Source organism: Rhynchophorus ferrugineus, unplaced genomic scaffold (assembly GCF_030347505.1).
Source record: "Rhynchophorus ferrugineus isolate W39M unplaced genomic scaffold, kcgeb_rfMv2 rfM4, whole genome shotgun sequence".
Lineage (NCBI taxonomy): Eukaryota > Metazoa > Arthropoda > Insecta > Coleoptera > Curculionidae > Rhynchophorus > Rhynchophorus ferrugineus.
The window spans coordinates 20,822,615-20,837,832 of NW_027472583.1; the positions used below are offsets into that span (position 1 = coordinate 20,822,615).

The window sequence follows — 15,218 nt, forward strand, 5'->3', positions numbered from 1 at the left end:
GCACAATAAAGCTTGAAATTATAATAATCCTTTAAACTAACTTTCAGGCATAATGCTATTTTATCAAATTTTTAACAAAATAATAAATAGTGCTCCGCTAACTTATTGTGCAACCTAGTACTTGGATTTTAACTATACGTCTAGTCGCCCTTATACGATGAGATTGGGATTTTGGAAACATTAGGACTTTATATGTTTATTATAGTGTCATTATAATGATGGTATGATAGATTATTCAAAAAGTTATTTACAAAAGTTAGTTCGCTTTTTAGAAAGCTATTATATTTGAGCTTACTATCTAATAATGCGTTTATCGCTATCAAAGGTATAAAATAAACACACACAACAAGATGAGTTCGTCAAACCGGTCTGGAACATTTATCAATTTCACAGACAATATGCTATATATTAGATATCTGAATCCTATTTAAAACATATGAAATTCCCCGAAACTTTTCAAAATTTCGGCTTGTGAATGTTATTAGGAGTTAATGAAAACAATTGTTCGTTGTTTTACATATTAGATTTGTTTTGGTTTTGTTAATATGTTTTTATTGGTTATCAGATGCTGAATATTTAATATCAGTAGTCTCATCTTTTGTTTTTAATATATATTTAGTTGTAGATGTTTTAGTTTTGTATTTTAGTTGGGTAACTGTACAACGTAGGTAGGAAATTGGTTTTACTTCACTTTGGATTGTTAAATCGCCACTTTTGAATCGTTGTAACGGATAGACTCTATTGTAATATGATGGACAAATATCACACTAAGTTTCTAAAACTGTTTTGCGCGCTTCAGCAGTAGATTAATAAGAATATTAACATTATTAGCTGTAATTTTATGTACAGAAATGTCAAAACCCTAAAATTTAAAAATTTTATTAAGTTATTTAACAGTTTTTTACATTGATACATAGCATTTTTCCAACAGATATAAAAGACAAGCTCCTAAAAATATAATCAATCAATTAAATAATTTGCAGTCTCAGTATTTCTAAATTATCGATTTTTTAACATGGAGGGTTCTATTGTTTTCGTTAACGAAATCATTTATTATATAGATGCAGTGGGTGACACATTTATATTGATATCCTTTGTAGCAGTACATCTTATGTGTACTAATTGTTTATAGATCACTATAAATTTTATAGATAATTGGCACCTATTTTAAAATATTTGTATAAAAATTAGCCTTATACTGTCTATAAAGATTTATATGGCATGTTGTATTACTGTGTTGGAACCAAATGATCCAGGACATAGTGTTTTATTTATAGAACCTCATGTTCGATGGTTTGGTAAGCTCCAATACGGAAATGAGCTCTGTGTTTCTATTAGTTTTGTTGTTTAAACATAAACACATTATTAAAGTTGTAAAAATTACACGTTCAAGCCTACATTTAAAATCACAATTTTCTCAAACAAATGCTTTAAACTTCTTTCTTATATATATTTTTTTCATTTCTTAAAAATCACTATACGAGTACTTATTTAATAATCCTCCAATTCATATCTATCTGTAGTGGTTTTCTGAAAGATCTGCAAATCTTCTACGTATTCACACTTTAGTAATAGTTTTAACTGCGTTTCCTTGATGGGAAATACATTATTTCTTCTGCTTAGGACGTTTTTACACATTTTTGCATTCATTTGATCAAGACTATTACAGAAATAAGCTAAGATTATTGTTTTATCATGATGAAGTTCAGGAGTAATTCATGGCTAGTATTAGTTATAATATCTATTATAAAATTCCTTAACTACACTACCTTTGGCATTAAAATATGCCGTAGTAATCTTTTTCAATTATTACTCTTAGTGGTTCAACAATCTGCCCTGTGGGCAATACGCTTTTCTTATAATTACAATATATACATGACATGTAGAAAAATCACTTCACTAAATGATCTCATATATAAAATATCATCTTAATTAGTTCATTGTGTTCTAAATATTATTACAAATATGCAAATAATATATATGTCTTGTAACCAGATCGGATAGTGTTAAATGTTTTAGTCTACGCACTTTATTATCACGACGCATATTTAGCTGATTAGCATGCGTATTGGGGTGCACTAACACTCTTTTAAAGTAATTAAAACTAATATTTTGAAATACACTCAATATGGGTTCTAGAGAGTTGTCGCGTATATAACTTTAATAGAGACATATTACGGAGCATCGAGAATGACACGCAACCTCTTGTTATGTTATTTAGGAATGGTTGTATGATGGTTATATTAGACTTGCTAACCGTACTACATACTTGGATTTCATATGACCAAATAGGCTTAAGTAATGATTCTTATAGCAATACCTTGTTATCTAATGAGAACTACGATTTGTGTCCGATAAGCCAATACTTTTGATATTGTTTAAATCCAAGTTGTATTCGTGTGACAAGTACGTGCTATTTCCAGGTTATGCGCCGGTTCAGATGCATACTAAGATTTGGCTAAAGTTTATTTGTTTGGGCATCTTCTTCTATGCGGAGTGAATGTTAAATTGGTAGATTGGTTTCTTTTGCTTTCATACGCGATATCTTCAGATACAGTTATATTTTAACAAGGCGTGTTTCGAGTTTCTTTGATGCCCTTATTGTATCTTCGTGATATTATTTTAAATAATAAAACGGCATTCGATTTTGGTAGTAGTTTGATAAAATAAAAATAACTTTTGACATTGTTTGGTAAAGTATTAGTTTTGATAGTAACAAAATTTTCAAATAAAATTTAATTTAATTATGAAATATTGCTGATATCCTTGTGACACCTTCAGATCTATATTTGACCAATAGATAGTTCTCCACATGTATGTAAACAATTTAGTATAGATAAATAAAAATACTGATTATTTGTTTCTACGCCAAACATTTACTTACTTTTTTAAATTAGCATTCGTTATTGATGTTTACATGGTTTTATACATGTATTCTAATACCAGCGAGATAAATTGTACAAACATAATGTTAGCATAATCTAACACCTCTTCGCATCTTTCTGTGTTTCTCTTTGCTACGTCTTTATAAAATTTATTTTCTTATGCATCACTCCGTCCCCTTCATACATAATTTATCTTTGACCGGATTTTGTTGCCATTAAAATTGTACTCATATTTCTTTCGAGAAAAATGTTCTCTTGGCGAAAATTGATAAAAAAATCCTATTTCGTCGCATCGCCTCAAGCTAAATAATAAAACCTATGCTAAAAAAACTCATAATGATAGTTCGTATTGGGTATGAAAAGTGCAGTCGGTGCTTTGGCGATAAGGGTGTAATGTTATTTGCTTGTTCTCCAGTCGGTTAGTTTTTATGGTTTTTCGGTAATAAAGTTAAATGTGTGCATAAACTAGTGCTATCTCTCGAAGGACATGTGGTATTTTTGAATTCTGGTAATATAGACATGAATCTATTTTTCTAAATGCGAAAGAAGAAATTGTTCATTTTGTATGGAGACTGTTAAGTTACTCTATATGTTTACTGTGTATGTTTATTTATTTATTTAATTAACGTCACGTAAATATATTAGCGTTATTACTGGAAATATCACTATATCCTCTATACTTTGTATTATATTACCTTAACATTATATTTCGGGTGGATGTGGATATTGTGTTTGATTTTGTTCTTTATCCGACTCAAAGAATGAATGATGTATAATAATATTGGAGAAACTCATTAACAGCTCATGAATGGATTTTTGATCAGAGTCCTTGTTTCAGTTTGGTAATATCAGTGATTCTCGAACTGACGCCACTATATATATATATATATATATATATATATATATATATATATATAATGTATATGTAATTTAATTTTTTAAATTTATTTAATATAGCGCATTTAATATATTCATTTAGTAAATACTTCTAATAAGTATCTATATATAACGAAGTGAACTAGGCGATATTAAACTACACATACGCACTTTCAACTGCTGAAATTTTACTTCACAGACAGACATTTTATTGTCAAACAGGGTGATGAATACACTGAACTGCACCCAATCCATTCGGGTGTTTCGCAGGGCAGTGTTCTTGGCCCATTCTTATATCTATTTTATACAGCTGACCTACCGACCTCAAGAAACACTACTGTTGCAACATGTGCTGACGATACAACAGTTTTTTCATCACACGAGGATCCAATATCAGCCACAAGAAACCTCCAACTTCATCTTAACAAAGTCGAATTGTGGTTGATAACGTGGCGTATCAAAGCAAATGAGACAAAATCTACCCATGTGACATTCACCCTTTGTTGAAGAATGTGTTGTGAAATTCCGCAAGCAGACAACGTTAAATATCTGGGAATGCATTTCGATCGACGTTTGACATGGAAAGAATACATAATGACAAAATGCAAACAACTTGGGGTAAACTAAACCAAATGTACTGGCTGATAGGGCGTAAATTTAAATTATCATTAGACAACAAGATTTTGTTGTATAAGTCAATACTTAGGCCCATTTGGACCTAGGATATGAGGTACTACTAGCAAATCTAACATAGAAATCCTCCAGAGGTTGTAGAATAAAGTGTTGTGAGTTATCATCGATGCCCCATATTACGTGTTCAACAAAGTGATTCAGCGCGATATCCCCATATTACACATAACGAATGTGATTCGGAGTGTTAATGCGAAGTACTCTGAAAGACTATTAGTGCATCCCATACACTCGCCAAATAGTTAAATGTGCGCGATGACAGTGAAGTGCGTAGGCTCAAACGCAAACTACCATACGAATTGATTAATAGATACATAAATGAGATTTAATAATCTCCAGAATAAGCTAGAATAGTTCTTAGAATAAGTTAGGATAGAATTTAAAATAAGTTAGAATAGTACCTAGAATAAGATTTAGATTACGAGTTGTACAGTAGATCACATACTGAAGTGATCTTCTACAGGTCAGGCTAGTTATATTAGATAAGTGAACTCGTATAATAATACTTATTGCCCACGGGCAGATGTTTGACGTTCTAGGATATTAATAAAAAAAATTATTGATGCTCCATTTTTACTTATTAAAAATAAACAGTTAAATTTTTATTGGGTTTTCAATACTTTACGGCATAAAGGCAGTAAATTTAAATTTTACAAAGAATGCAAAAAATATAAAAATATATCAACGAATATAATTTATAATTACAATTTATAATACATAAGAAGTTGTTTTTTTAGGTATCTGGCAATCCTCGTAACAATCCTATGCAAGATGCTACTTTCCTTACCGTTGAGTTACAGGGTGTTGATGGTACATGGAACATTATTGCTACTGATGCGAATTTTGAAACAAGGTAGCAAAGAAAATTGACATATTTTGATATAGACAAGATCATCGGTATCATTAACATCAATCCATTTTTGTTCGGAAAATGTATCTGCTTTTCAACTAATATGCTGGTACGTTATCTTAAACGCATTCAATATTTATTAAAACACAAAAATAACATGAATTTCATATTCATATAGTAATATTCTGAAAAATATACTTAAAATATGTGAAGTATTTAAAAATAAAACTTTTACTAGCTTAATCCTATTCCAATGTAAACAAGATCCTTATATCTACATGTTTTTGTGGAGAGAAGAAAATAATTGGCGATTTATTGGGCTGACATCACAAGGGATACTTCCAGCTTAATTCTATTATATAATAAACGAAACCTTTATATTTGGACATTTCCCAGCTTGAAAACAACGTACCCTTTTTTTCTTAATTTGAAAAATCAGGGTCATATAAGTCGCCTGATGTCACACCCCTCTTATACAGAAAAGACGAATGGGACGTGCGTATAATTGTAGTACAACTATTTGTGAGTATCGCCTGAGCGTCTTCCTCCATCAGTGTGCCTTTGGCGATCTTCGGATTAGCACTGCTTTTATCCAAATTTCCATAATACACCCTATATAGAATGATCCCAATGATGTTAGCCATTTGAAATTTCTCTAGCCTACAACTGAGCAAGGGCAATTCGTTCGATGACTACTGCAATTCGTCTTTGGTACCCGTACACTCTGAACTGCAAGCTTCGAGTCGGGCAAACAAATTTGAGCGAGGGTGGGAAAAATTGGCGGCACTATGACAAGTTTTGCTTTCGAGAAAATAATCCTGTTTATTCCTTGTAATTCAATTATTACAACAAAGATACTTTTGAATAATTAATATGTGTTTACTATATATTAGTGATTAATAACAATACATATAATTATATAAAAACGTTATAAAAAATATGAAAAAGTAAAGTATTTATATTTTACGTGCAAGAACCTTAAATGATATCTTAAAAATATAAATTGTGTTTTTCTTATATTTCATTCAATTAAATTTATTGATACCCTCCGTAGCACAACATTTGTCAACTAATAAGGAAAAACTATTTCACAACTGCCGAGGGAAGCGATGCTCAATATTAATCTTACATAAAATAATTATTAACATCATAAACATTAAGTGTGCCAAGGGTTGTTGGAACATCATTTTTTCAATATATTATTGTTCGGAATATATATGAAAGTTGAGCAAATACTAGAATTAGTAATAGGAAAAATGTAAACGTACAATAATGTCTGTAATATTACCACAAATTTTATTTATTTAATCATTAAACAAAGTAATCATTTTAAAATATATCAAAAACATTAACATGTACCCATATAGCCACGACATTAACGACATGTAGCGACCCATTAACCTCACTATACTCAACAATTGGTTTTTTAACTTATTTCTAAAAAGATTGCCATATTTTCACCTAAGATATAAAGTAAAACCCATTAAATACAGTAAATTTAGGAAAGAACCACTTATCTATGCTATTATTTAAACAGCAGTTATCATATTACTGCGGTTTCAAGGTGTTACTCCTTCATTATTTCCAAGATATATCTCAAATGTGCTTGTTAGCACGTTTATTTTTTAGTTTATAATTTGTAATGACATCAATGTGAAATGCTCTCTATCTCTTCCATCCAAATCGTCTTGTACTGTCCAGCTTTGGTTTTTTCATACTATTTGCCGTTGTATCTGAAATAATTCAAAAACAGTTAAATTAAAACACAAATAATTCACCTTCAAAACAGTAATTAAATCTCGAGAATATAATCGTAAACCACAATAAATACAAATTCGTACCGCCTTATATAATTCTTGTCTCTATTCTCGATGGATGAATTGCCTTATTGCTCTATTTATACATTTTGTGCCACAAAATACGGGTAATATTCTTAAATTATGGTTTTATTATGCCTACCTAATAGTGAAATTTTCACACGTACAGTCTCTTCTCTTGCCAATATAGAATTGTAAATGTTTCAAAATACTAAAGTTAAGTAAATATATATATATATATATATATATATATATATATATATATATATATATATATATATATATAGTTTATTTAGTAAAAGTTTTATGACATAATCTTACCATAATCTTCAAACCAGTTGGATATCAATACTATTGGTATTTTGTTCTATATCATAGTTTATTATATTATTGACCATATTTACAATAATTAGATATTCTTTAAAAAACGCTTAGATGCTACATATTATTTTAGCAATAAAGATTGATTTTTAGGAAAAGGACACTGTACACGTACCGTCGAAAAAATATTGTGAAGAGTATTGTTATAAACAAAAGAATAAGCGCCTACGAACCGAACGATGAAAAACGTCAAAAAACCTGCCGAATCTTCACCGAACGCTCGCGCATGGTCTCGGGCATGGCTCAAACTATTTGATTCGTTCATATCTGTACTCACCATAACATAACATATATCCATTAACATAATTTCCATATAGTAGACAGACAGAGTTTAATGTGTCTCGACGTACTCCAATCATTCTATATTGTGTATGCATATTGCGGTAACAAAAATCTATCAAGCCTTAAACTGTTATGTGCCTATCTAGCATTTTACTGACAGTAATATTTTTGCACTCACATATCATACATACCTATATCACGGATACATACTACTGATAAAAACGATATATTCCCAATGCGCGAAACTTTATCGTATAGCATGTAATCATATAACAACACGAACGTGTTTACAGGTTTATTTGGAAAAAGACCAGCGTGCTGAGGGGAACAAGCGAGGCAGAAATTCAGTGGGACGTAAGAGAGAATATTCAGCCCGGAGTATATAGAATTCGACATTTTGGTTATTACAAGTTGATATTGGGCGGCATTTTTCCATATGAAGGCACTAGCAATTCATTTTCTGTAATTTCTCCTTAACTAGCAATGAAATAATAATGTATGTGCATTATTATAGTTAAAATAATGCTCAATATGTATACACGATTTTATTGTTATTTTTTTAACGATATTAGATTTTACATATTGCAAATAAAAGTGGATATTCGGATTAAAAAGGATTTAGGAAATGTTGTATATTTTATTTAATAGATATGTTATGTATTCCTGAAAATAATCACAGACCAGCTAAATTTACTAAAATAATAGAAGTACGGTTTTTTCATGATATTTTTTCACAGAGAATGTATTCGTATGCCAGGTGTAGTGGAAAATCATAAACTTATGTAGTTGTTATTTGTCTTATTGTTTGTCATTATGATCGTCCAAAAGGCAAGAGTGTCGGAAACCCGACAAGGAAAATGATATCAGTAACGAGGCTAAGTAAGACAGGATATCTTCTGAGATGAGCTCTAAGTTATCTAGTCAATGACCAGTCGGTAGGCTTAATGCCGAGGACCGTGGTTCGCGGTGGAGCCCATTTTAAACTCTAGGTCCAGTCCATATAGACCCTAGTTTGCATAAACTCCAGAAATTCATATAATAAAATATAATAGAAATAAATAATAAAAATTCCTTAACCCTTTAAGAATATGTCCTTAGAGCATCCTTTAAAATTTAAATTATTTTCGATATAGCTGTTTTAGTGACTGTAAAACTTTAAACGCGTTATAGTTTTCGAAACTTCTTGTTTCTATACGTTTGGCGTGATCTCTCACGTTCTACTGAAATAATTTACTCTAAGTAGTTGTGAGTTTTCTTTATACATTGTTCAAATGTAACGAATTTTCAAAGTGTTAAGCTTTGAAAATATTAAAAAGCGTTGTAATCGGTTAAAAAATACCCTCTTAAAAGAAGCTAGTGAAAATCACCACTACTGAAAATCTCAATTTCAAGAATGTTCAGTGATTCTTCTTAAGCCTTAATATTATTGAAGCACTTATCCAAAGACTAGAACTAATAGTGGTTGTACGGAGCTAGATCCGAGATATACGGTGGACGCACCAAAACGTAATAATATGTTCTCCAGTTTTGTCGTGATGGAAGGCAAAATCTTTCCCGTTGATCAATTCTAGTTGTTTTTTTTTAAATTGCCTGCTTCAGTCATATCAGTTGTTCGCAGAACAAAATTGAATTAATAATGTGGCTATGTTAGAGCATTTAGTGATCCCACATATAACCCAGCACCTCTGTGTTTATTTTATTGCCTGGTTGATCAACTGATGATTTCTTTGTTGATATAGGATAGGGTCTAAATTTTCCAGCGCCCGCGAAGACTCCTCTTTTGATGGATACGAGGATCTTAAGGGATGTGCCGAGGCAGTTAGGATTGTGGTAAGAATCTAACATTGGAATTTCGGAATTGTGTTACGTCTGTAATGAATTTATTGAAAAAAGATGTTATGAACCGTTGGAGTTCCAGTTTAACAATGTGTTTGTCTCCATGTATTCCCTACTTTTATATTTCTAACAAACCGTAGGTCGCTCAAGGATTGTCTAAGAAGTTTGATTTGCACTACTTGAAGTTTGTCCATCCATCTTTTGCGAGCTGATATACCTAAACCAGCAGAAGAAGCCGACTAGCAGAACTTTAATTGGTGGAGACAATTTGCTTTCTTTTGCAGATGAGAGGGTAAAGTTCGGAGGCTATTCCGTAGCCTTTGGTGATTGCCTTTATAAATTAGCATAGATCATATGAACCTACGGTTAAAATGAAAGAGAATCATGCCGAGTTATGCAGCTTTCGGTCGCCATAGGATTGTAATATTTTTCATTCTAATTTCGCTCAAATATCTGTCTTCCAAGAACGCCCTCACATGAATTACTAGGTTTGGTTATAGGGCTTTTATATAAGACCATCGTACTAAACTTTTTGCTTTGCTAGGGTCTAGAATGTCTGCGTCAATCTTGTGATTATTGCTCATTATATGTTGCGGGCATTGAACAAAATATCATATTACTGTCATATCCATGAATATAAAATGTATATCAGTAACCCTGATTCATGAGAATTTCATCGACCTTTTCTAGGAATAACTAGCAAAGAAGATGTTCATATTTAGCATCGAAATTGCCAGAACGAAAACTAGAAAACCAATTTCGATGATTTTTTCACTGAAACACTCATTTCCATAAATATTGCGTAATTTTCAATTAATGTGGGTTCGCCCCCTTTTAGAATCAAATATAGCAACATTTTTAGGACCTTATATTATAACAGTAAATATATTCGTACGATTTGTATATTTTTTCAACATTGAATTGATTTATGAATACTTAATAGGGTAAATATCCAAGTTAAAATAGCAATTAAAACAGTGTTACAATACATGTTGTTGGCAACATTGCTTCCGTGTAAAGCGGTCTGTATATACTACTCGATTTACATGCCAAGTCAAAGTGACAAGACATTATAAAACTATCGTGATAAAAGTGACAGCAAGCACTTGAGTAATACTGTTTGGATAAAGACCATATGCCGATAACTACAGGAAACCTAACACTCAGTAAAGGGTCTTGTTGCAAAAGTCTTTATAAGGGAAGTGGAACAACAATTATAAAACCTCGACACTTATTAATTGGAAAAAAGCGGTATAATCCTATGATTCGCCCTTGTTTTGTTGTTTACTACAAAGTGGCTAAGTTTATCTCCATATATAAACCTCAACAGAAGAGTACGATTTGGACTGCCTGCTTCCTCGAGTCAAGCATGAGGGAGGATCTGTTTTGATTTGAGTGGCAATATCATGGTATATCTAGCTCGTCCTCTTGTGGATATCACTGGTCAGGTAACTGCGAATTAATATCTCGACATTCTCAACTATTAAGTTCTTACTACATATTGCTGCTGAGCACTGCCATATTCCAAGAAAACGCGCCCAAAAATATATACGCAGCCAAAAAGTTTCAGTCTTGAGAGATGAATCAGAATATCATCAACATCTTCCTTGGTCAAGAAAATCGCCAGACCTCAAGATAATTGAACCGTTGTGGGGAGTTTTAGATCAGCGATTGGGGAGTAGATTTGCATCTCCATCATCACTGAAGCAATTGGCGGTCGTTTTGGCACAAGGTAGGACAATATTCCATTGAAAACCATTCAGACACTTTGCGAATCCATTTCTACCAAGAATTTTAAAAGCAACTGACGGCTTTTATTAACAAATATTGTCATGTCAAGGTGTTCATATTATTTTGTCCAAAAAATATTCCCATAATGCAAAGAAATAGCCTCATTCCTAATTTCATTCAGACATGTGGACACATATTTAGTAGTTAGTTATAGTTATCTATTAAGTAAAAAATGAAAATCTATTAATTTCAATTTCAGAAATCAAGTATTGTGATAGAAAGAAAGTTTGAATTGTGTGGATATGATAAAATAAATGAGAAGTCCAACTAAAAGAAGGTTTTGTTCTAAATATATTAGCATAGAAAATAACTTATGCCCAATGTCTAGTATAAACAAGCTTCATATACTAATTATTTGGGGACAAGAAAAAGGGGACTCCTTAAAAGAAGCAAAATATATGTATTTAAATTTTCTGTACCTAAACTACTGTTAAACTTCTGTTAATACTTTAATACTCTTATTAATACTGTAATTGGCATTACTACCAATTTGTCAAAGCTGGACATTGTGTCATTGTGGTAGCAACCAGGCAAGTCATACACTGCTGTACGACAAAACAGTTGATCTGACTCTAATTGCGCGACTTGAACACCCTCTTGAATTTCGTAGAAGATATTGTCCAACTATCTGTTACGGTCAATCACCGCTCAAACAATAGTTTTTCTGAACAAAGTTCTTCAAAAATAAAATAAAATTAAACCTAATAAAATTTTCACTCATTGTTGTCATAATAAATTTTTTTATTTAATTTATCTCTTCTTATTTTGTGAGACATTGAAATAAATTATTATATGATTTATTTGCTAAAAATATACAGCAAATTGTGTCGCAACAAATTTCAATTCTGCCGCTTTTTCCTTTTATTCCCACCTTTTATATAGAATTTATACAGGAAGCAGTATTTTCGATGTCATTTTTATTACTTTTTTTACCTCTCTTTTAACGATACAATTTGAAATGTTGTTGATATATATAAGAAAGATACTACAAAAAAACCTGTAGATATTCAAAAAAATACTTCCAACATAAAAATATTTGCTAGTTTTGCCCTACAGGATGATTACAACCGAAAATGTATTTGTTGTTTATGATATATTTATTTTAGTTGTCACAAAATACCCATAAACCATAAAAACAATCAATTTCCATAAAAAGTCCATAATATCAAATACGTTAAATCTATAAATTATTTTTATATTTTTTCTTATATAATCGGTGAAGTTATATTGTAAGTTGTTATTATTTATATAAAATACTAAAAATGATTTAAAATTTAAAATGTTCGTAAGTATATCAATTAAACTATTTATTTTGTTAGATTACTTTTTCGTTTTCGTTTTACAATAAATTGTGATTATTAACAGCATATTCTAACAAACTGTAATGTTTAATGGTTGGTTTTAATGATATTTACGCACTGAATTGCTAATATACCCTGAAGAACCAATTAGTGGCTTCTAAGCACATGAGTCATCAATTTTGGAGGTTTTGGCTTTTGTATTACAAGTAAACTTATTTGTGCAAACATGCCTATACTTATACGAACAATACTGTTTTATAACTGAGATATTTTAATGGAGACTTTCTTAGTGGCACCTCCACAGAAGTGTTTAAATCAATCACTAGAATAGAGGACGAGGTTTAGTAGTAACATATTTGTAGTAAAAATATCTGTATGTATTTTACAATTTTTTGATACATATATTTAAAAATTACAATTACAGTGCTTATTAATCGAGCGCCATAGATTTACAATTTTTATTGGATTGCTGAAAATTGAACATGAGTTGTTTTTATCTAGGATTTACATCTTGACTTGACTGTTATAAACATGTTAAAACTATTTTTAATATTTCTCCTTTCATTGACAGCCTTTCATATATAAAATCTTTTGACGGAACTCTCGGATGAAAAATATGTAAAATGTTTAAAGCTATGTTTCTATAGGTTATTGTATCCTAATGAAAAAAGTTTTATTTAAATTGGTTAATTTTTAGAACGTCAATTCAGCAACATATGGGCGAGTTCAATTAAAGAGCTTACCACCTCGATGTATAGAAAAATAAGATAGTTTTGAAATATTTTTTCTGCAATTACTCACCAACATATAACGAAGCATTTATCAAAGTTTTATCATGGAACGTTTTAAATTACTCTTCTAATGCATTTTGGTAATTTCAAGTCTTCTCTCTCTCTGAAGACAGCCAAGTGAGGAGGCCAAGGTATAGAAAAAATTGAGTCGCCAAAGAATTAACGCCAAAGAAATATAGGTCATATTTATACATATGTAACGAGGAACAAGTTTTTTTAAAATAAATTTTACGAAGTTAAATGTTCCAATATTTATATATAAACTTGCGTTAACTTCCCTCCTTAAGCTGTTAATTCAAAACTCCACTGTAGCTAAATTGCTTTTTACAATACAGTGAATATTTCAATAATTTCGGATACTCATTACTCAAATAATAAAATCAGAATTAAAAATACATATTGGTTTTGTTATTTTGAGTTTTAAATTTAAATTTAACCTCTTAAGAATTAAACATAAAAAAATACAATACAAATATTTAAATAATGTCGTGATGTACGGATTAATTCAAACAAAACTAGAACAAAATTAAATATAATATTATGGAAATAATCCCTCTAATTCAAATGCTATTCTAATGAGGCACTCTCTATTAGACATAAAGGTATAAACTCAGGTAAAAGATTTACATTGTTCCTTTAAGTCTGTTTACAGACGATATCGTCAGACAGTATCAGACAGGTGGTGGTACAAACAAATAGCATCATACCGGTGATGTTTTGAGTATTTCGTTCTATTAAATATCACATTTCTGCTTATAAACATTTTTTGTTCTTAGTATTAAGCAAGTGAAAGCGAACTCCAGTCTTTGTTAATAATTGTGTTCTAACGAAGAAAATATCGTAAGCCAATTATCATGTTCAATCTCTAATTCATTGTTGCCAGATTACTTTAAACGTAAGTAGACATTCTTTAAATAATTATCCGAAAAATCGAATCTGTTTCTATAATTTTAAAAATAAATTGGGAAAATATAAATTGTAGATCATGTAGTTGTAAATGTACGGATTTTTATGATGTATGTAAAAGTGTATAATAAGATTAGTGTTATATTATAATTCATTATTCATTAATAATTAATTATTGATTATAATATCTGAATTATATTTAAAAAAATTGATATTTGATCAAAGTGTTTTCACTGTAAAATCTTGAAACGTGAGTTAGTATTAGTGTTATAAATAATAAGAATGAGCGTAATATTGGAATTATAAGGTACAAATTAAAATTCTTCTACTTATAATGATATAATACTCAGAGCAGCGCACTGAAAAATAAAAAAATATATTCCTTTTCCTGTAAAAGTACAAAGGGTTTTATATTTACAGGGGTTGTTTAAATAAAAAATATGGTTTCGTCTAATAAGTTTTTCCTATACTGGAAAACTACCAATGTATTCAAATTTAATTTTGAGACTTTACCATACATATCTCTGATGTTAGTACTTTATTAACTATTTAAGCATAAAAAATTGCACCGTTTTCAACAACTAAATTGAATATAAATGTTTACATAATAAATCTAAATTACTCATATGTGAAAGTACCAAGGGTTTTTATATTTTAAAACGTACCAATGACGGCTGTATTTACAATCAATAGGTTAATTTAAGCAAATATAGTTTCGATTAAAAAGTGTTTGAGTGTTTGATTTAAGCAAATACAGAAAATAAATAAAAGCATATAAAGGTGGTATAATCCTTTAACAATCTGATTTTTTT

The 15,218-nt window shown here is 30.3% G+C and overlaps 2 protein-coding genes across 3 annotated transcripts in view; both read left to right on the top strand.

Annotated features, from left to right (window-relative positions):
* The window catches only part of LOC143194995 (neutral ceramidase), a 43,947-nt gene extending 35,540 nt beyond the window's left edge, over positions 1-8,407 (top strand). Inside the window, exons 12-13 of one of the 2 annotated variants that reach the window (XM_076401825.1) lie at positions 5,189-5,304; positions 8,075-8,407. In XM_076401825.1, the coding sequence (XP_076257940.1) occupies positions 5,189-5,304; positions 8,075-8,258 (300 nt within the window). In that variant the 3' untranslated portion in view covers positions 8,259-8,407. The remainder of the gene's footprint in view (positions 1-5,188; positions 5,305-8,074) is intronic. The other variant, XM_076401826.1, reaches the window with a different exon arrangement.
* A 5,850-nt stretch (positions 8,408-14,257) lies between these two features.
* LOC143196121 (neutral ceramidase) overlaps positions 14,258-15,218 on the top strand; it is a 70,727-nt gene continuing 69,766 nt past the window's right edge. The window contains exon 1 of the mRNA XM_076403738.1: positions 14,258-14,395. The gene's annotated coding sequence lies outside the window, so the exon portion shown is untranslated. The remainder of the gene's footprint in view (positions 14,396-15,218) is intronic.